Source organism: Nuphar pumila, chromosome 6 (genome assembly GCF_984573655.1).
Source record: "Nuphar pumila chromosome 6, dmNupPumi1.hap1.1, whole genome shotgun sequence".
NCBI classification, from domain to species: Eukaryota; Viridiplantae; Streptophyta; class Magnoliopsida; order Nymphaeales; family Nymphaeaceae; genus Nuphar; species Nuphar pumila.
The window spans coordinates 92,431,244-92,455,360 of NC_143254.1; the positions used below are offsets into that span (position 1 = coordinate 92,431,244).

A 24,117-nucleotide genomic window follows, 5' to 3' on the forward strand; every position below is an offset into this window, starting at 1 on the left:
ATCATATCATACCCAAGCAAACAGAGTCAAGTTGGTCAGGCATCCACTCCAAACCATGCCAGCTGCATTCCCATCTGTAAAACTTGCAAAAATATCCCCACCACAATAACCTAAAACCTACCATATTCCAATGCAGATTCAGAGAGAAAATATGAAAACAACTCGACCCCAGGAAAGCTTCATTAAGTTTCATTGTTGTGAACATCTAATTCAAATATGAATGAATTCAATTAACAAATTATCAAAAGCTTCTAGTTTTCATTTATCAATTTATACTGTCTTAGTACAGTGAAGCGTCTAAGTTACCCAAACAACTGAAAACATAGACAAGCTCTTAAAATAACCATAGGACAGTACCCTATTCCAAGCAAGCTTGTGCTCTCTTCAATTATACTCTTTGACTTATCTATATCAAATAAAACCTGAAAAAAAGATGGAACATCATTAATCGAAAGCTTCTTATCTAGCGCAAGGGAAAAAGAGTTATTCAATTTACCTCTCAGCATGTCCTCTTCAAGTATATTGTCAAATTGTTAAGTTGCATCTAAGTCGGGTTTAAAATAGGCAGTTTAGGAACCCTGCCCCTTCACCGAGTCATTCTGAATTACCATGCAAACTTTCAAATGTTTCTCTCTCAAGTTAGTTTCTTAAGCACCATAAGACATTAGGGTCATCAAGAATTATCTTCAATTTCCAATTTTCAAAGGATGCAAAATGTTATATAAACAGTTGGTTACTGCGATATGATTTTCTCTACAAGGAAAAAAATGCAAAAAATATGATTGACACCGACTTGGTACATAAGAAGAGGCATAGAGTCACATATAGGCGGCTATACATGGACCTAGGGCTGGGAAACGAGATGAGCTGCTCGTGGCTCAGCTCATGTTTTACAATTGTAAACGGGTCAGGTATGGCACAATTCCAATCCATACCAAACTTGATAGGTCAAGGGTCGGGTGACGAAGAAATGCGTCCAATTAACTATCCAGGAGGGATCCTGTAAGATCCAATTAGAAATTTAGAATATGGAGCGAGGTATGGTTTATGAAATTTCAAATCAGACACAGGTGGCCCAAGTCTTGATTAAGATCAACGTTTTTCTAATGTAATATGTATTAAAAAATTGGTATTTTGCAGGGCCTCTGTTTAGGTTTGGTTTGTGTGACCTTTATGGGACTGGGGATGTCGTTGAATCGGATTTTATAAGATATCTGACTAAATTCGATTCCATTTAATTGCATTTGGTAAGACAAAACCATATCCAATTATGATGAGTCAAGGGTCCAATATGATTGCACAAAATTTGTGCATTAAGCACCTGACAGCCCTCCATCAGGTCTTGGGCCCCACACCTGGGTGATCAAGTGTTTAATGCACAAATATTTGTGCAATCATATGCACCTGATCTTTTCACAATTATGACTGAAGTGGATCGAGTATGAACTTTTCACCATCCATCGAAATCTGAATCTGTTTAGCCAACATCAGATTCGTCCAATAAAATCCAATCTAAATCCAAACCGTCTAAAGTACAAACTTATATAGTTAGAGGGAATGCGAGTAGTTTGAAATCACACATAAAACGAGGACATACCCTTCATTTCATTCCTTCTCCAAGCGACTCATCCTAACGTGGGACACTCGAGACTCGGACCAGCAAAAATGTTCGAGCAAGTCTCCAGCCGGCGTTCAGATTCTGCAAACGCTAACAAAGAGCTTCGGTGGCGCCGGGCACTTCGGTTTATGGTCGAGCTCATGGTGCCCCGTTGTGTCTGCGAGGCCGTGCCGCCCGTCCCCGATGGCGAGCCAGCCTCGACGGCCGCATCTCCCGTCACTGGCACTTTCTACGGCCACCGGAACAAGCGCATCAGCTTATGCATACAGCAAGAGCCAAAGAGCCTCCCCCTTCTGCTCCTTGAGCTCCCAATTCAGACCAGCTACTTGGCCAGTGAGATGCAGGACGGGATGGTCCGACTCGCCCTTGAGTGCGGACGAACCGGATCGGAGTGCCACCTCTGGGACATCCCCGTTTGGACTGTCTTCTGCAATGGCCGGAACGTGGGGTTCGCGTCGAGAAGGAAGGCGTCGGAGGATGACTTGGCAGTGCTCAAGTCGATGGAGTTGGTGTCGACCGGCGCCGGGCTTCTGCCCTGCAAGGCTGAGTGCGAAGACGGGCACGTCCTCTACCTCCGGGCCAGTTTTTCCAGGGTGACCGGTTCGGCTGATTCCGAGTCATTCCATATGATCAATCCGGCTGGGTGCACAGACCAGGAGTTTAGCATTTTCCTGCTAAGACATTGAGTTTATTATCGCCATTATTGTTATTGTTATCATTTGTTATATAAAGCTTTGCTATAGCTATACATTAATGAGATAATAAACAAGGTGATTGATCAACCAGCATTGAACTTCGGTGGGCCTGAAGTTGTGCAAAATTATAGACCTTGTGTTTCGTTGATGCAGATGTACAATAGGGGAACCATATTTTAAAAATATGGTGTCAAATAAGGGGGCGTTTGCATGTCACTGAACGCGGCACCCCCTTCCGTGGATTACACTGCCTTGAAATTGGAATCGAATCTCCCCCAAGGGAACAGTTTCCACGGAAAACCCACCTTCAGCATGTAAAATAGCAGGCCCATTGAGGGTTTTCTGCGGAAATGCACTATTTCACTGTTTGTGTTGTCACTGTCGGTCCCGTGAAAACACATGCCCGTCGATGAGTTTTTCGCAAAAAACAACCCACTTTCCGTGACACACAAACGCTAAGTGTGAATTTGGTTTCTTGTTTATTAAACAGGAAAAGTTGTGCCACATCCAAAGACAGTTGCAATATCGAAAAGTCTTGTCGAACTATTGTCGCGACGGCATGCCCACTTGCTCACCAGGGAGTATCGAACTCACAATGTCCTTCAGCTTGAACGTCTTAAGCTGACCCACCTAGCCAAGTGTAAAAAGCTCATGTAAGCACAAGCATGAAAATTGGATTGAGAGATTCAGGAGGGTGGTTTTGTTTTCTTGTTACTTTTTTTTTCGAGGGGAGGGGGGGTTGAAGATTGGACATTCATGATTAATTGATGAAGCGATAAAGAAGAGATAGTTGGGAATGTTAATCTCTTTAGCGTGTTAATAGCAAACAACAGAATCCCTACGATACTTGCATTACGTTGGATGGTTACCAACCTTTATCCTTTTACCCTTTCCTCGGATACATGAGAGAGAGAGAGAGAGAGAGATTGATTGTCCCTGCGTTTTTAAAGTACAAGGTCATTTTTTATAAATAAAAATAGCCTGTACAATTACGTTGAAGACTACCTCAATATATTGTTTTCTTATGTGCAAATTATTCTCTTTTCTTTTTTATTTTGAATCAAGACAGATACATTGCTATAAATCCAAGGAAGAAGGATCTTAATTCCATCTTATGTATGCTATGAAATCCGTCAATTGCAAAAGCATTTATGTAAAACGATCAATGCAGAAGTGGCGGTTGTCGAGTGTAATGGGGACTCCTAGCTAGTTTTGCATGCCAAATAGGACAGTATTCACTTCCTGTGTGACATTTGTGCCTATGCTCACGAGGACTTTGCGGTGACAACAGTTTATCACCTCACATCGGACCATAGTTACCAGAAAACAAAATGGATACAAGAAGTGAAGCAGAAGCGAAAAAACGAGAGTAAAAAAGTAGCATGAAGCGGGAAGCGGGAAGCGTGATACGGTTGTAAAGTGATCAGCACATGAAAAATGAAAAGAAAACACGTATAAAGCATTATAGAGCATCGAGAGAAGCAAATAAGAAATGATGCAAACACAATATATAAATCCAATATCCAAGATTGTTAAAAAAAATCATAATTTTCTAATATTAAAAAAAAAAGAATTGAGAAGAAAGCAAGTGGAAAGTGATAAGAAACCAGAGGAAAACGTTAATGAAGCTAAAGAGAAATAATTGAGGAAACAAAGAGGAAGTGGGCTTCTCACTAAAGCTAATAGAGTTTCCCATATTTCAGAAATAGGTTTTCCAAAGATTTTCTTCTTTTTGAGAAAGGGAAGAGTTTTCAGCATTCGAAGAGAGCTTCAAGGAAAGCAAGTTTCTCCATGTAGTATATGCATTGGACTACCACAGTTTAAAACTTATGAATTGTTAGATTTATTTTTTGATACCTTGAATATCAAACCTTATAGTATATTGGATACCACTAAACATGCTAATAAATTAAATCATGCTAAACACAAAATACGGTGGCTAGATCTATGCAAACCAGTCCAATATATATATATAGAGAGAGAGAGAGATGGGTAGGTGCAAAATTGATTAGTGCTAAATGGGTTTTTCTACCCTTTCGGTATTTTTTTCACAATTCCGACCACATAAATGTGTTGGGCATGATCGATTTACGAGGAATCCATACTTGGATCATGTGTTTTCAATGAAAAAATAATATTTGGAGCCTCAAAAATTTACAAAGATTTTGGACCATTGATTTTTCGTCTGTAGAGTTAGAATTTAAAAATAAAATGAAAAAACCCTCAAAAACTCGTTTAGCATGTATCATTTAGCACCTATCATTTCACACCTATCCATAGTTGTCATGGGCATAGAATTTTTTTGCAAACCCGTGATACGCCAGACTGCCTAGTCTGGCTAACCTAACGGCCAAAGGTCGTGCACCAACAATTTTTTATATATTGAATCATTTCATTGGCCCAACGCACCAATAATTTTTCATGTGCTGAATCATTTCATTGACCCCAAGCACCACCTCGTGTACCGCTACCTAGCAGAAGCTGATCAAGCGTATCTCCAAATGCATATTTTATCTGCTGCATGTCACTTATGTGCATAATTGTTTCATACCGGCTAGCAAGTGTACAGATGCCTTAGCCTAGCATGTCATGGAGTGTATCGCGATTTCATAGGCATGTCTAAGCATAACCTCATCACAGAAGGGACAATGCCTTGCGACCTCAGTCTGAAACCAATTGATGATTGTATGTCATAGCGAAGAGCATCACTCAAACTCGTTCGTCATCTCTTAGGCATTCATTCTCCTAGTCCCAAGTTACCATAAAGGCAACATCCTTTAATATGTTGGCATTGCTTAACCAAATAACGCTTCACGCCTGTTTCACTACACACCGTTTGCACCAATGACAATATTGTTGCCTATCGCATGTCATGCTACCATTGTATGTCACCGATCAATCCAACGCATACTGCAAGTTCCTACACTCGATGCATTTTCTACTCAATAGAGCTTTGCACTGCACATGTTCCATTTTGAAGGCTCAGTGTGGGACAGTAGCAATATATACACTACAACAAAGCAGTAGATTAGCGACGACCACATTCCGTCGCTAACATGGTTAGCGACGGATTAGCGACAACGAGGCGACAGTATGCTTACGACGCGAATATTTTGACGCTAACTGGCGACGGAATTATTCCGTCGCCAGGTCCGTCGCTAATTGCGACGGAATAACGAGCGCTATATTCCGTCGTCAATCCGCCGGTACTAAACGGCGACCACGGCTTGGCGACGGATTTACTTCCATCGCTATGCCGTCGCTAGATTAATATGAATAGCGACGGATGGTTCCGTCGCTAATCCGTCGCAAACACGAAAAAAAATTTAAAAAAAATTATTTGAAAATTAAATACCGAGCAATTTCTATTTCCTGTACAATTTATATTTCCTGTAAATAAAAAACAAACCACACAAAAAATTTCATATAACAAGAATCTACAACAATTAATCGTTCCACCTTAAAATTAAGAAGTTTAATTATTTACAATTCAACAATTACAATTAGGAAACATAAAAAAAATAGAACTTCTTCAACACAGTCCTCTAATCATCGCCAAGATTTTGTGCGTCTTCTTGTTCATTGTCTTTATCTGTCCCTTCAGCTCCACTACGTTGATTATCGCTAGCAGCCTACACAAGAAAAGAACAGTCAGTATTGATAAACAAAATATAATGAAATAAATTACACACTATATGTGATTCTATCATGTGCTCATGTGTGATCTAAGGCAATAAAAAAACTCTATATGTGATTCTATCATGCTCATATGTGCTCTAAGGCAGACAAAAAGTTTTATATATATATATGTATATATGTGTGTGTGTGTGTGTGTGTGTGATTCTATCATGCTCATATGTGTGCTAAGGCAGTCAAAAAATTGAATATGTGATTATAGCATGTTCATATGTGTTCTAAGGCATCTAGAAAAAACTCTATATATGATTCTACTATGCTCAGATGTGCTTTAAGGCAGGTAAAAAACTATATATGTGATTCGATCATGCTCGTATGTGTGCTAAGGCAGTCAAAAAATTGAATATGTGAATATAGCATGCTCATATGTGCTCTAAGGCAGGCAAAGCAAAAAAATTTATATGTGATTCTATCATAAATGATATATAGCATGTTCATATGTGTTCTAAGGCAGTAAAAAAACTCTATATATTATTATAGCATGCTCATATGTGTGCTAAGGCAGTCAAAAAACTGAATATGTGATTATAATATGCTCATATGTGTTCTTAGGCAGTCAAAAAACTGAATATGTGATTATAGCATGCTCATATGTGTTCTAATGCAGTCAAAAAAACTTTATATGTGATTCTATCATGCTCATATGTGTTATTAGGCAGGCAAAAAAACTTTATATGTGATTATAGCATGCTCATATGTGCTCTAATGCAATAAAAAAACTCTATATGTTATTATAGCATGCTCATATGTGTTCTAAGGCAGTCAAAAAACTGAATATATGATTATAACATGCTCATATGTGTTCTTAGGCAGTCAAAAAATTGAATATGTGATTATAGCATGCTCATATGTGTTCTAATGCAGTCAAAAAAACTTTATATGTGATTCTATCATGCTCATATGTGCTCTAAGGCAGACAAAAAAACTTTATATGTGATTATAGCATGCTCATATGTGCTCTAATGCAATAAAAAAACTCTATATGTTATTATAGCATGCTCATATGTGCTCTAAGGCAGTCAAAAAACTGAATATGTGATTATAACATGCTCATATGTGTTCTTAGGCAGTCAAAAAACTGAATATGTGATTATAGCATGCTCATATGTGTTCTAATGCAGTCAAAAAAACTTTATATGTGATTCTATCATGCTCATATTTGATCTAAGGCAGATAAAAAAACTTTATATGTGATTATAGCATGCTCATATGTGCTCTAATGCAATAAAAAAACTCTATATGTTATTATAGCATGCTCATATGTGTTCTAAGGCAGTCAAAAAACTGAATATATGATTATAACATGCTCATATGTGTTCTTAGGCAGTCAAAAAATTGAATATGTGATTATAGCATGCTCATATGTGTTCTAATGCAGTCAAAAAAACTTTATATGTGATTCTATCATGCTCATATGTGCTCTAAGGCAGACAAAAAAACTTTATATGTGATTATAGCATGCTCATATGTGCTCTAATGCAATAAAAAAACTCTATATGTTATTATAGCATGCTCATATGTGCTCTAAGGCAGTCAAAAAACTGAATATGTGATTATAACATGCTCATATGTGTTCTTAGGCAGGCAAAAAGTTATATATGTGATTCGATTATGCTCATATGTGTTCTAAGGCAGACAAAAGACTGAATATGTGATTATACCTGAGAGGGACCTGGAATCGAAGATCCTCTATCCTGAACAGCGGCCTTGATCTCATTTCGGAGAAAGGGGGCGACGGTGTATTGGAAGTAGTTATTCAGTGATTCATTAATGATCTGGCGTACATCATCACCGGAAAGAATAGTCGGTTGCTTGGAGCTTATGTCGGTGCAAGAAGTCGGTGAGCCGTAACTGGAAGAACCAATAACTGGTGAAGTGTTCATATTACTCCCAAACCCGAACACGCGACCTTTTTTGGGTTCACCTGCTGCAGTCACCCATGCTATAGGATCAAATGATGGATGTTGAGTAGCGTCATCGCCATATCGCTCTACCATCTGTTGCTCATATGCCTCCTACAAAATAATGTTTAAAGTATTCATTTATAATTAATGATAACATTATGATAACTTGCATATATATTGCAATGATTATTAATTGAATTAATACATACCGTTGTCGTTCTCGCCTTCTCTGATACGAAGACTCCCGTGGTCTTCCGTTTATGTGTTTCTACAAACACATCCTTATATGGTACACTGCCTCATTTTTCTGCTTCCTGCGAAGTTAAATGACAAAAGATTTAGTACATAAGTTTGCAACAATACTTATAAAATTAATATTATATATTGATGAGTTACCATTTTCTTTAGGTGGCTCCCAAATGTCTTAGATCCACCTGTGTGTAGATGGGCTTCGGGCATCTTCGATCGATTTTGTGCAGCCTTTGCAGAGAGATTTCAAAATGCATCTCCCGCCCACTTATCGCACATTTCATCCCAGTAATCTCTCCTGATAGTAATAGGATCATGGCCCTTCCACAGTAATGGATCATCTACTACGCCAGATGCTTTTTTTGTTGCAGTCTTCATAGTGTGCAGCATGTCTGCAAATCGATTGGCAGCCACCTTTTGCCACACCTTCCTTGCATCATTTTCTTCCACCATAGTTGCGAAGCGATTCGAAGCCTACAAATATTTTCAGAAAGTTAGTAGACATTGCTTAAATAAATTAAATATGAAACGCATTAACTATGAGAAACAACTGTATACCATGAATGAGGACCACAATCTGTCTAACACCTCCTTTGGGTACTCTTTTCATTGAGCAACTGGTCCTGGTAGATGTTGAAGAAGTGAATTCCTAATCTCCCGTACTACTTCTTGTGGCTCAAACCTAGTGCTGCACATGAATTGTTACACAGTAAATATCAATATAAAATATTTAAAAGATATGCAATAATTGAAAACAAAATACTTACGGTCGATTATCGATATACACTATTCGAATGAGTCTTCTTGTGCCAGCCTGAGAAGACCCTGTTTCCTGTGTTGGCTGTTGACTTGTGTGATCAACTGGTGTAGGTGGGTCGTGTACAGGCGCAACATCATCTGTAAAAAAATACATTAGAAATTCTCAGAATGCGCATTTGAACTAATCAAGCATCCAATTAGTTATATGATATACCTATCACAGGAGCCCGTGAAGATGAAGGCTGAGCCTGGCTACTACTGGATGAGCGACCACTATAACCTCCACGAACCATATTCTAACAAATAACATATGTCATACAATACATTCAAATAATTCACATCAAGTATTACAATGCATTCAAGTCATTCACATCAAGCATTGCAATGCATTCAAATAATTCAAATCATTCACATTAAGTATTGCACTAATTCAAATCATTCGTTGCATAAATTATAATACATTCAGATAATTGAAATCATTCACATCAAGTATTACAATGCATTCGAATCATTCGCATCAAGTATTACAATACATTCAAATAAAATTTTTAATCATTCACACCAAGTATTGCAATACAACTCACATCAAGTATTACAATAAAGTGTGCAAGTAATGTACTGCAATGAATATTGAAGCAAATTAGGGAAACACAAACACTTATGCAAAGGAAGCAAAAAGACTAAACAGAACTTTTAAAAGAATGAAAAACTAAAAGATTAACAAAAATTAGCAGAACAAGAAATGCAGACAAGAAATTATCTAAACATGAAATGCAATGATGAAAAGCAAACACAGAAAAATGAAACAAGAAAATAACGAGAAAAACACAATTGGAAATTGAAATACAGGAAAACAGAAAAATGAACTTGCAATACAGAGAAGAGGGGTGTGGTCAGACAACTGATCTGTAATTTTCTCATTCCATTAACTTGATGTTGCCATGGAAGTACTGGATGAGTGAGGTTTTCACGAGAAACCCACCACTTATGCACCGGTAATTCATTTCCTTGAGAAATCCTGCCCTTCCTAATCACTTATCATGTACCCTTACATCATTATCTACCATATGTTCAACCCACATTTTCGTTCTGATTGCCATCCAGATAGCAACAAATAAAGGAGGGCAGAGCTGTACATGGGCCTTAACAAACTTATGGGCACATCAACCCTTTTACCCCACGAATTCCTTACGTTATTGAGATGAATATCACAACATGACCTTAGTTAACAGATGGATTTCGGTCAAAGAATCAGCAAAAGCAAATTGATTTGTCAGGTGGCCTCCGCAAATTAATTTCAGGAATAGACATTAATGTAACAGGAATATACAGAGACAACTTTAGAATTTAAATAAGAATGGCAATATCTAGATATAATATCTTCATCTTTTGAATATATTTTGAATTGAGAGCATCAGCACCCATGAAAGAATTAAAGCAATCGGGTTAACCTTCAACAGGATTCCAACAAATCAGAATCAATCCAGAAATTAGATTGATGCCAGAGATCTTTTGATCTGCTCTCCTTTTTTTTTTAAACACTTACAAAAACGAAAAGAAAGAAAAAAAAAAGTGATAGGCCGTTGTCCAACTAGCCTGTCAGATTTTTTTGTTTAAGACCCTGAACTCGTTGCAGAGAATCAGAACATGTGAAGCAAAATGAAATAAAAATATTGAAATATTATGAAATAAGAAAGAAATAGAAAAGGAAATCAGCATGTAAATGACTAGTGAAGAGGTGGGATCAAATTCAGGGAACAGAGATGACAACGTGAATGGGGAATCGAAAACTCTCAGAAAAATAATAAGCAAAATAAAAGCACAAGTCGAAGATTAGCAGAAAAAAAAATTTACTGAATATCATAGCATAAACAGAACAAGGATAAATAAAAGAAAATATATCGGAACGCATTCGTTTCTTTTGATGTGCATATTTACATAGATCGGTACTTGCTATAAGCAAGACCGATACTATGTCGATGCTCTAATGAGGCGGGGCGAAATATGCAAAGTAAAGGGGAACAGGATAAGAGAAGGAGGGAGGAGATGCTTACCGTGGTTGCTCGGAGCCCTGAAGGTTGAAAAGCGACTTTGGTTCAGCCGATTGGGAGGAAGAAGAAGACGCAGATGTACTGTGATGGGGTGAAGCGCGGTGCACAGAAGGAACCAGGGGAAGTGGCGAGCTGCTGTGTCGCTCCTGATGAGGTGGAATGGAAGAGGAATGAGGAAGATGCAGATCGTGAAGGAGAAGAAGATGGAGAGGCAGAAGATGGATGATTGCGAGAAAATGGATTGCGGGGTTAATGGATCGTCTACAGAGAAGAGGGGAGTGACGGCTGGCGAGCGGTGGACGGCTGGCGAGCGGTGGACGGCTGGCGAGCGGTGGACGGAGAGCGGCGGCTGGCGAGCGGCGGCGGCCGGGCGGTGGCGAGAGCCGACGGGCGGCGGGAGGGAGAGGGCGGGAGCAAGACAGCGAAACAGGAAAAAGAGAAAGAGGGATGGGATTAGGGATTTACGCGACATTTAGCGACGGCTTAGCGACGGAATAATTTCGTCACTAAGCCGTCGTAAATCAAAATACCAAAAAAGCGACGGAATATATTATGTCGTTACGCCGTCGCTAATTAGCGACGGATTAGCGACGACATAGTTCCCTCTTTAAATCCATCGCTAAAATGGTGTTCTTGTAATAAGAATTAGCGACAAAACATTGCAGTCGCTAATTCGTCGCTAAGTAGCGACGGATTAGTGATAAAAGTTGTTTCCTTGCTAATCCGTCGCGAATTAGCGACAGATTGTTTCTCTAGCTAATCTGTCGCTAATTAGCGACAAAAAAATTCCGTCGCTAATTAACAATTTTCTTGTAGTGATATATATATATATATATATATATATATATATATATATATATATATATATATATATATAAAGAGAGAGAGAGAATCACTAGAATATGAGAATTAGAAATATAGGCATTTCCAACGCATTTTTTTGCAAATCCAAGTATGTAGATGTATTTGGCATGATAAATTTGCTCAGAATGAACTGTTGTATTATGCATTTTTGAAGAAAATTGTGATTTTTTATTGCTTGAATATTTATGAAGATAATGAGCCATTGATTTTAAAGCATTAAAAAATCTCACTTATGCATCATAATTGGATGATTCAAGAGCCAATCTTTATAAAACTAAGCATGTAGATGTGTAGGGCAAGATTCAAGAGTAAAGAACAAAAAATCTATGAAAATTCAATGGCTCAAAAATCACATTTTTCATAAAAAAATACATGATCCAATGGTTGATTCCTAACAAATTCGCCATGCCAAGCACATTCACATAAATATTCAAGCATTCAAAATCATATTTTTATGTGAGTAGATTGATTGATGTATAACCCAGTTTTTTTACTCTCAAATTTATGGAGAGATTACAAAACCCTATACTTTTCATTACAAAACCATTAAATTGAAAAAAGATGGGTTGTTTTGTGAAAGAATTTTTGGACCTATAAAAACTAGAATTTGTGCTTGTGAAAATTATATCAAAAGCGAAAAAGAACCAAAATTTTGCAAACAATGCGGGTGTACTAAAGTGCCATATTGATCAGCTTTTTGAAAATATAGCTGAAGTGCCATAATGATCAGAATTTCTTCGCAAATATCTATTTCTTTTGCATTTTTTTAGAACATATATGAAAATCGAGGACTTAACTACTTGTGACCTGGCATAGAATTGGGAAACTTGGAAGATTTTGTGTAGGCTATAGGATTGTTGCAAATGACTCAAAATCTTTGAGGTTATGTTACATGAGGATGGTATAATTGTGTGGTATGAGGTGGGTTATAGCAAACAAAGCAACATGTGCAAGAACTCTCCTAGTAGCTTTTCTGAATTTTGGGTTTTGTTTTATAACTCTATAGTTGATCTTCAAGTTCTCATATATGTTGATCAGGAAAAAGTGGCTCTATTGGCACAACGTTTGCACCATTTAAAGCATTTACTGGGTGCCAGAAGTCATGCCGGTGAGTCTTTCATTGACACAATTATTGCGTCAATAAATGCTTACATTGGCGCAAGCGTTGTGCCAGTAAAGCCCATTTTCCTGTAGTGCTTACACCCCCTTATTAAGACTCAAGCTTAAAATCTGCTAAAAAAGAGGACACCAGAGGCCTCTGTAACCATGACACATGCCCAGCAGCCTATAGAGGCGAAGCCACTCCCCCCACACAGCCTTATTAACTCACTCAAAGCTTTGGGTGTAGAACGTGAAATTTCTGGCATCAAAATGCTCCCTAAAGATGTGTTACGATTTAGGGAATGTGCTGGAATTATAATCCAATTCTACTAACACTACAAAAAAAATGTTAATTAGCGACAGAAATTTGTGACTAAAATAACTCGTCGCAATTTTACGATGGATTAACAAGAGAAAATTAGTCATTCCTAAAATTGGAATTAGTTGCAGAATTTGTGACATAAACATTCTGTCTCAAAATCCATCGCTAATTAGCGACAGAAATGTTTCATCTCAAACTCCGTCACAACTTTACGACGGATGAGCGACAAAAATTTTTTGTCACTAATTCGTCGCTAAGTAGCGATGGATTTTGAAACAAAATATTTTTATCGCTAATCTGTTCTCTCTCTCTCTCTCTCTCTCTCTCTCTCTCTCTCTCTCTCTCTCTCTCTCTCTCTCTCTCCTCTTCCACCGACTGTCGCTGCCCTGCTAGCCATCTCTGCCCCCGCTCTCCGACGACCCACCGACAGCTCCCTTCGGAGACCTTGCCGGCCACCTCCCTCCAGCCTCTCTTTGCCATTCCCCCTTTGTCTCCCCTTTTCCTCGGTTGAGTCGTCTCTCCTGCTTGTTGTATTCCGGCCACCCAACGTCGGCGACCCCCACTTCGCGTTCGGCCCACCCTTTCTGCTTCGCCAGCAACCCCGCCTCTCTCTCCGATAGCCTCATTGTACCTTTAAAAAGGCACAGAGGGATGAACCCTCTCTGTCTTCCTCCTCTCTCTCCCCCGACTGTGTCCCCCCTCTCATCGCCACCCTCGTCTCTCTTTGCCCTCTCTCCTCTTCCGCCCGACCTCCAGCCTCCGGTCGACAGTCATCGAAGTCACACCCCCCCCCCCCACCTGCGACCCTCACCGACCTTCTCTTCTTCCTTCCCCTCTCGTCTTCCTCCCGCTCCAGCAACCTCATTGTGCTTTTAAAAGGGCACAGAGGGTCGAACCCTCTCTGTCTTCCTCCTCTCTCTCCCCGACTATGCCTCCCCTCTCACCATCGCCCTCGTCCCTCTTCGCCCTCCATCCTCTCCTGTTAGACCTCCAGCCTCCGAGCGGCAGCGTTGGAGTCCCCCCCCCCCCCCCCCCCACCTATGACCCTCATCGACCTCCTCTTCTTCCTCCCTCTCTGGTAGCCTCGATCGCTCTCTTCTCCCCTGACTTAGGCCGGTGACCTTGTCTTTGGTTGTCCTCCTATTTTGGTAGCCTTACTTCGCAGTCGACCCGTGGTCGGATCCCCTTTGTCAGTGAGTCTGCAGGTATACTGCCTCTCTCTCTCTACCAGGTGGTGGCGGAGCCCCTGCCGCCTCTTGATGGGTTGTTGACCCTGCCGTATATAAATGTGCATTGCAAGTGTGTAGCAGAGAAAAATGCATGATGCTTAATGCTAAGCATCGCATGCAGTTTAAAATGTCATGCAAAAAGAAACAAGAAAAATGCAATTGCAAAAGCATGCAAATCAATTAAATACCCGTGGTGAGTAAGTGATGCAAGCGCATCACATGTTATTTACTTTCTTAGATGCAATACTTTCATGCTTACACACTCACTTAGTTGTGGATTTCTAGGACTATTTTGTTGGAATTTGGAGATCCCGCTGAGTATGATTTGAATGTATGAGAATAGAAGTGCTCTTATTTTTGTACTTCGAATTCCATGCTAGTGATGGTAGTAGTTAGCGGGATATTGGAGTGTGTTTGCTATATATACATGTTTGACATTGTTGTAGTATGAATGAGTGATTGTATTGTCATATTTGATGTGATTATATCCATGCTTGTATAAAGTTATTTTCAATTTGATTATGCCTTCCCTCTCTGTCTTCCTCCTCTCTCTCCCCCGACTGTGTCCCCCCTCTCATCGCCACCCTCGTCTCTCTTTGCCCTCTCTCCTCTTCCGCCCGACCTCCGGTCGACAGTCATCGAAGTCACACACACACACACACCCCACCTGCGACCCTCACCGACCTTCTCTTCTTCCTTCCTCTCTCATCTTCCTCCCGCTCCAACAACCTCATTGTGCCTTTAAAAGGGCACAGAGGGTCGAACCCTCTCTGTCTTCCTCCTCTCTCTCCCCGACTATGCCTCCCCTCTCACCGTCGCCCTCGTCCCTCTTCGCCCTCCATCCTCTTCTGTTAGACCGCCAGCCTCCGAGCGGCAGTCGTTGGAGTCCCCCCCCCCCCACCTATGACCCTCATCGACCTCCTCTTCTTCCTCCCTCTCTGGTAGCCTCGATCGCTCTCTTCTCCTCTGACTTAGGCCGGTGACCTTGTCTTTGGTTGTCCTCCTATTTTGGTAGCCTTACTCCGCAATCGACTCGTGGTCGGATCCCCTTTGTCAGTGAGTCTGCAGGTATACTGCCTCTCTCTCTCTACCAGGTGGTGGTGGAGCCCCTGCCGCCTCTTGATGGGTTGTTGACCCTGCCGTATATAAATGTGCATTGCAAGTGTGTAGCAGAGAAAAATGCATGATGCTTAATGCTAAGCATCACATGCGGTTTAAAATGTCATGCAAAAAGAAACAAGAAAAATGCAATTGCAAAAGCATCAAATCAATTAAATACCCGTGGTGAGTAAGTGATGCAAGCACATCACATGTTATTTACTTTCATAGATGCAATACTTTCATGCTCACACACTCACTTAGTTGTGGATTTCTAGGACTATTTTGTTGGAATTTGGAGATCCCGCTGAGTATGATTTGAATGTATGAGAATAGAAGTGCTCTTATTTTTGTACTTCGAATTCCATGCTAGTGATGGTAGTAGTTAGCGGGATATTGGAGTGTGTTTGCTATATATACATGTTTGACATTGTTGTAGTATGAATGAGTGATTGTATTGTCATATTTGATGTGATTATATCCATGCTTGTATGAAGTTATTTTCAATTTGATTATGCCTTCCATGTAAAATTGTATCATAAAAATATGCTTCAAACGAATGTATCATGTTGATGAATGTGATTTCATCATTCTAAATATCCTTGTGTGTGTGTATATATATATATATATATATATATATATATATATATATATATATATATATATATATATATATATATATATATATATCCACCAACAATGCATGATAAATTTGATATTTTTTACATCGTTGTATTATTATGATTCTCTTTTAACTGGTAAAGATAATATTCGTAACATTATAAGATAAAATGACTGCAAACCATGAATGGATGTACCGTAGGATAGTTGATAATGAGGTGTTGCTTGAATATATGGATGGTGTTGACAGTTTTATTAAATTTGCAACGGCAAGTGTCAATACAGTGGATCTCATCTGTCGGATTAGGTGTCCCTGCATGATGTGTAAGAAAAATCAAATTGTAAAACCAAATGGCGTTAGACATCACCTATACATGAAGGGTTTTGTGAGTGATTATCATAATTGAACGCTTTATGGTAAACAATTTTGGAATAATTTTGACGCACGGGTGGATGTGGTGCATGATAATCCATATGTGGATTTGATATTTGATGTTGCAGGACCAGAACTGGGTTTTGCTATGGGTCCTAGTAATGTACCAACTGAGGTAGAGGAAGAAGTAGCAAATGATAAAGCTTGTAGATTTTATGACTTACTTAGAGATGCTGATGAGCCACTTTGGAATGGTTGTGAGAGTCACACTATCTTGTCTGCAGTTCTTTAACTACTGAATTTGAAGTCAGAGTATAATTTGAGTCAATCGTGTTTTGATCGTCTGTGCTCTATTATGAAGACTATGTTGCTCAAAGATGAGAAATTGCCACAAAATTTCTATCGTGCGAAGGTTATGGTCAATGCTCTATGTATGATGTATCAAAAGATAGATGCTTATCCAAATCACTGCATGTTGTATTTCAAAGATCAAGAAAATAACAGATCATATTCATCATGTGGGCATCCTCGGTTCAAGGCAATGCTAGCACGAGGTCAAAAGAAGTATCATACAAGTCACTCTGCTACTTTCCTCTCATCTTTAGATTGAAACGATTGTATATGTCTTCAAGGACAGCTAAACATATGAGATGGCATGCAAAAAAAGTTTGACATGATGAAGACAAGATTACGCATCTTGTTGACGTGAAAGCTTGAAAGCACTTTGATTGTACTCATCAGACCTTCACAATGGAAGTGAGAAATGTTAAGCTCAGTTTATGTACATATGGATTTAATCCATCTGGGGGTAGATCAACCTTATACTCGTGTTGGCCAGTATTTGTCACCCCATAGAACCTTTCTCCAAGCTTGTTATGAAGCATCAAAATATTTTCTTGTCTCTATTGATCCCTGATCCGACGTCTCCGGGCCAAAATTTTGATGTATATTTAAGGTCATTGATTGATGAACTAAAAATATTGTGAGATAACGGTGTTCTCACGTACGTTGCCCACAAAACACAAAACTTTAATATGAAGGTTGTTGTTCTATGGACAATTAGTGACTTCCCTGCATATGGTATGTTATCTAGTTGGAGCACACTTAGAAGGTTGGCATGTCCGTACTGCATGGAGGATACAAAATCTTTTAGATTGATGCATGGAAGGAAGCCGTGCTGATTTGATTGTCACCATCGATTTCTACCCAGCGACCATCCGTTCTGACGACAAAGGAATGTATCCCGAGCAGGCACAACTGAAATAGAAAGTCCACCTACATAGTTATCTGACATAGAGATTTTAAGACGATTGTGATACTTTCCATATGGATTGACAGATGCCCGTAGTCTGATGCCCTTTCTTGGATTTGGGAAGGATCACAATTGGACAAAAAATCTATATTTTGAGAACTACCATATTGGCATACCTTATTGATACGACATAATTTGGATGTGATGCATGCGGAGAAAAATGTATTTGATAATGTGCTCAATACAGTAATGAATGTCAAAGCAAAAATGAAGGATAATCTGAAGGCCTGTATGAATTTAAAAGTAATATGTAAAAGACCAAAATTGGAACTCCAAGAGTACAATGGCAAAGTACTGAAACCAAAGGCAATGTATGTGCTTAGACCAGATCAAGTAAATCATGTATGTCAGTGGTTAAGACAGTTGAGATTTTTAGATAGATATGTCTCTAACATTGCTCGGGCTATGAAGATAGACGCGGGACAATTATATGGGTTGAAGAGCCATGATTGCCATGCCATTATGCAACGGTTGATTCTCCTAGCATTCCATGATATGTTAGACAAACCTATATAGGAGGTATTATCTGAGTTGTGTGCATTGAAAGTTGTAGTAACTGAGATAATGAATCTCAAGGATTCTGTCATCACTACTATTTGTCAGCTAGAGAAGATATTTGCACCAACATTTTTCGATGTTATGGAACATGTGATCATACATTTGCCATATGAACTTAGGGTTGGTGGTCCTGTGCAATATCGATGGATGTACCCATTTGAAAGTTATACTTTTCTCTTTGATGCTATTGGGAATTTATTGTATTACGAGATGTATATTGTTGACAGATGCATATTTGACCTCAAAAAAAGGTTCAGAATAAAGCAAGAGCGGAGGGTTCAATTTATGAGACATACACTTTAGAAGAGATTTCAAATTTCTCATCTATGTACTTTGAATCTCACATTCCAACACGTTACACTTGCTCACCTCGTAATGATGATGGAGAACAAATTATTGTAGCTGACAAACTATGGATATTTAAACCACTTGGGAATGCCTTTGGCAGTTGTCGGTCACGATTCTTGGAAGATCGATAGCAAGACGCAGTACAAATCTATATCATTTTTAATTGCTCAGCGATCGACCCCTACATCGAGTAAGTATACTTAATATGTAATACTAAGTTCTCTATGTGTGTATATGATTCGGTAATATAAATATTTATTAAGTACATAAGATTTGATCTAAAGTTGCGAAAAGAACTTCCACATCTCACTGATTCAGAAGTACAGAAAGAACGTAAAAATAAGTTTGGGGCATAGTTTAAAGGGTTGGTAAGAACGATGACATGCATTCTTTTCATGTAAATAATAATATGTTACTTAATTGGTCGTGATTACAGTCATTGTTTATACTTGTGAATCTGTCATGGTGATGTTAATGATCAAAGAATATATGATTTACAAAATGGTCTGACCAAAGTTGTGCAATGTTACAACAGGTACATTGTAAATGATTATCGATTCCATACAAAAGACTACGGTGTAAACAAGTCAATGATGAATAGTGGTGTTTGTGTCAATGGTAGCAGTTACGGTGAAAATGAACTTGACTACTACGACATTATTGAAGAAATAATGGAGTTGACTTACTTAGGCATAAATAACACAGTAACTTTATTCAAGTGTCATTGGTTTGATCTCATAGCAACAAGATTCGACAAAGCCTCAGGCATTGTGAAGGTGAATCATAAATCAAGGTTTAGAATATATGAATCATTCATATTAGCATCGCAAGCTCAACAAGTTTATTATACTTCATATCTGAATACAAGAAAGTCAGATAGAAATGAATGGTGGACGGTTTACAAGGTGAAGTCTAAACTATACCCCGAGTATGATCAATTACAGGAAGACAAGATTGTTGAAGAGGGTGATTACTATCAATCAGGTGATATATATGACTTCTTTTATAGTCACGATGTCACACATGGTTTGCATGTCACATCACCATTGTCCGATAGCACACATATGGAAGAATGTGATCCAAATGATATACCAAGTAAATAGGCTACCAATGAAGAAGAAGAAGAAGAGGACAAAAAGGAGGAGGAGGAAAAAAAAGAATATGAAATTCAAATAAGTGATGAGAAAGCATACTCGAGCTAGTGAAATACATCTTGTAATACATACCACATCACTTTCTCATATGTTCTTATGTTTGTATTTCGGATTTCATGTTATTCATGGTTGTAGTTAACGGGATATTGAATTGTGCATGCTGCAGGTACATGTTTGACATTGTTGTGATATGAATTATTTAACTGCATTGTCATGTTTGATGTGATTGTATGCATGCTTGCATGAAGTTATTTTTTATTTGATTATGTATCCATGTTCATGCATATGTCATGTTCATGCTAAGATCAAGAGTTATGTAACTGATCCAAATAACATTTTTATTTGTTAGAATATGGTTCATGGAGGTCACCGTGGTAGAGCACTCAGTGGTCGAGGACCAAGTGGAGGTCGTGGGACATCATTAGGTAGATGTCTTTGTGTTATATTTAAATATAGGAATTCATTATGTTTTTGCTTATATGTTGATATAAAAAATGTTACTTGTTAATCATCTTTATAGGATCTCAGCTCAGTGATAGTCAGTCTCAGCCTTCGTCTTCACGTAATACTTCAATAGGTATATCATTTAAATAATTGCACAGTTGATTAGTTTATATGTGCATTGTATAAATTTCTAACTCATTGTTCTGTAGATGATGTTTTGTCTGCATATGACTCACTTACACCAGCTACTCATACACATCACGAGATAATGCCGGATGCAAAGTCTTCTCAGTCTAACACACAATGACTCATTCAAATAGTGTATATCGATAGTCGACCATAAGTATTACATTGTCACTTGTCCAATACTTGTCTTATAAATAGTGTATATCGATAGTCGATTATTAATGTGTATCAATTCATGTGCAGCACGACGTTCAAGCTACAAGAAATAATACAAAAAATTAAGAAGTCACTAGTTCAGCATCTATCAGGACTGATCGCTCAATGAAAGAGTACCCAAAGGAGGTGTTGGAAAAATTATGGTCATCATTCATGGTATACAACCGTTTATCATAGCTAATATGTTTCATATTTAATTTTTTGTTATAGTCATGTGTACTAACTTTCTGAAATTATTTATAGGCTTCGAATCGCTTCACGATTGCGAAAGAGAAGTAGGACGCGGGGCTAGTGTGGCAGAAGGTGACTGCCAATCGATTTGCCGACATGTTGCACAATATGAAGATTGCAGTAATAAAAGCAGCTGGTGGGATAGATGATTCACTACAGTGGAAGGGTCATGGCTCTTCTACTATCAGAACAGATTATTGGGATGCAATGTGCGACAAGTGGGCGAGTCATGAATTTCGAAACCGCTCAGCAAAGGCTGCACAAAATCGAACGAAGATGCCCAATGACCATCTACACACAGGTGGTTCTAGGACTTTTGGGAGCTACCAGAAGAAAATGGTAACTCATCAATATATATATATATATATATATAATCAAATTTATAAGTATTTTTGCATACTTTCTAATTGATTTTTTTATCATTTAACTTTGTAAGAAGCCAAAAAAATGTGGCATTATGTCTTACAAGAATGTGTTTATTGAAACACATAAACGTAAGAACACGAGAGAGTTTGTATCAGAGAAGGCAAGAGTAACAATGGTATGTATTTATTGTATTAATAAACATTGTAATATATAAATTACCATGAATTACATTATCATAAATATTATAATTCTTAATTATTAATTAATACTGTAATCATTACTTTGTAGGAGTCATACGAGCAGCAGATGGTAGAGCGATATGGCGATGACTCCACTCAACATCCATCTTTTGATCCTGCAGCATGGGTGACTGCAACCGATGAACCCAAAAAGGGTCGTGTGTTCGGGTTTGGGAGTACCATGAACATCACACCAGTCGTTGCCTCCTGCAGTCAGGGCTCTCAGAGTTCTTCTGCCAGCATCAACTCCCACCGTCCGATTGACCCTATTGTTTCTTAAGATGGTGTCCACCAGTTTCTTCAAGATACAATGCATGCCTTTTTAAATGAAGTCATTCCCAACCTTGTCCATAATGAGTTGTGCAACTTTTTTCGGGATAGGGGAACTTCGTCTGCATTCAACATAAGCTTTGGTGCCCATCAGGTATAAAGTTTCATGTTGTTAGATTTCAAGCTAGTATATGCATCATTGAATACATATATGAATGATTGAATCACTATGAATTTTTATTTCTAGCATTAGAACACATAAGCATGATTTCATCGCTATGAAGGTTTTCTTACTGCATTATAACACATATATGCATGATTGAATCACTATGAAAGTTTTTTTACAACCCTAGAACACATATAAGCATGATTTCATCACTATTAAGGTTTTCTTACTGCCTTATAACATATATATGCATGATTGAATTACTATGAAAGTTTTTTGACAACCTTAGAACACATATAAGCATGATTTTATCACTATGAAGGTTTTTGACTGCCTTATAACACATATATGCATGATTGAATTACTATGAAAGTTTTTTGACGACCTTAGAACACATAAGTATGATTTCATCACTATGAAGGTTTTTTGACTGCCTTATAACACATATATGCATGATTGAATTACTATGAAAGTTTTTTGACAACCTTAGAACACATATAAGCATGATTTCATCACTATGAAGGTTTTTTAATGCCTTATAACACATATATGCATGATTGAATCACTATGAAAGTTTTTTGACAACCTTAGAACACATATATAAGCATGATTTCATCACTATGAAGGTTTTTTTACTGCCTTATAACACATATATGCATGATTGAATCACTATAAAAGTTTTTTGACAACCTTAGAACACATATAAGCATGATTTCATCACTATGAAAGTTTTTTGACTGCTTTATAACATATATATGCATGATTGAATCACTATGAAAGTTTTTTGACAACCTTGAAACACATATAAGCATGATTTCATCACTATGAATGTTTTTTTACTGTCTTATAACACATATATGCATGATTGAATTACTATGAAAGTTTTTTGACAACCTTAGAACACATATAAGCATGATTTCATCACGATAAAATTTTTTTGACTGCCTTATAACACATATATGCATGATTGAATCACTATGAAAGTTTTTTGACAACCTTAGAACACATATAAGCATGATTTCATTACTATAAAAGTTTTTTTACTGCCTTATAACACATATATGCATGATTGTGATACATAACACATTTATTTGACAGCCTTATAAACCATATATGCATGCTTGAATGACTATGACATTTTTTTGACAACCTTAGAACGCATATCTCCATGATTGAATCACTATGATTTTTTTTTTGTCAGCCTTAGAACACATATCTGAATTTTGTTAATGTCCTTCACTTTATTGCTAGTCTACATGTTATTCAGCCATGCTAGTTTGAATGCCTTAGATTAGGTGCATTGCATATAATGTATTTCATTATATTTTGGTTTATCAATACTAACATTTTGGTTGTCTTGTAGGATGCTGAAGATGATCAGCGTAAAGAAGCTGATGGAGGCATGGATGAAAGAGCAGATCGAGACAATGAAGAGGATGATGCGCTGAATCTTGGCGATGATTACATTTATGTGTTAAATTTGTTTCACGTACTTATTGTTTCAAAAGAAACTCTTTGTATATGTTCACTTGTACCTAATTAGAACTTGGTGAGGATTATAGTGGGTTGTTAAATTTGTTTCACTTATAACTTATGTTAAATTTATTTCACCTGCAATGTATATGTATTTTTTATGTGTACTTTATTTTTTATACACAGGTTATATAAATTGTATAACAAAAAAAAATCTTGATATTTATGTTTTAAATAATTTTTTTTTTTAATTTTGTGATGAATTAGCGACGAATATTATCCGTTGCTACTATCCATCGCGAATTTAGCGATGGATTAGGGACGAATATTTATCTGTCTCAAAAATTGAATTCACCGATGTTTTGCGATAGAATGAAATTCGTCGTGAATCCGTCGATAAATTGGCGACAAAAACGTATCCATCGTTAAATTTTAGAGATGAATTATCGACGGATATATATCCATCACAAAACCAAATCAGTTCTTATTTAGCGACAGATTAATGACGGATCATGACATTTGCTAATTCATCGCAAATTAGCGACAAAAATAGCGATAAATCAGTTCTGTCGCT

The 24,117-nt window shown here is 37.9% G+C and overlaps 1 protein-coding gene across 1 annotated transcript; it reads left to right on the plus strand.

Annotated features, from left to right (window-relative positions):
• The first annotated feature begins 1,665 nt into the window (after positions 1-1,665).
• LOC149835160 (protein MIZU-KUSSEI 1-like) lies at positions 1,666-11,198 on the plus strand. Its single transcript, XM_090009532.1, has 2 exons — positions 1,666-2,211; positions 11,022-11,198. The coding sequence occupies exons 1-2, from the start codon at positions 1,666-1,668 to the stop codon at positions 11,196-11,198; spliced, it is 723 nt and encodes a 240-aa protein (XP_089865658.1).
• Positions 11,199-24,117: the final 12,919 nt, after the last annotated feature.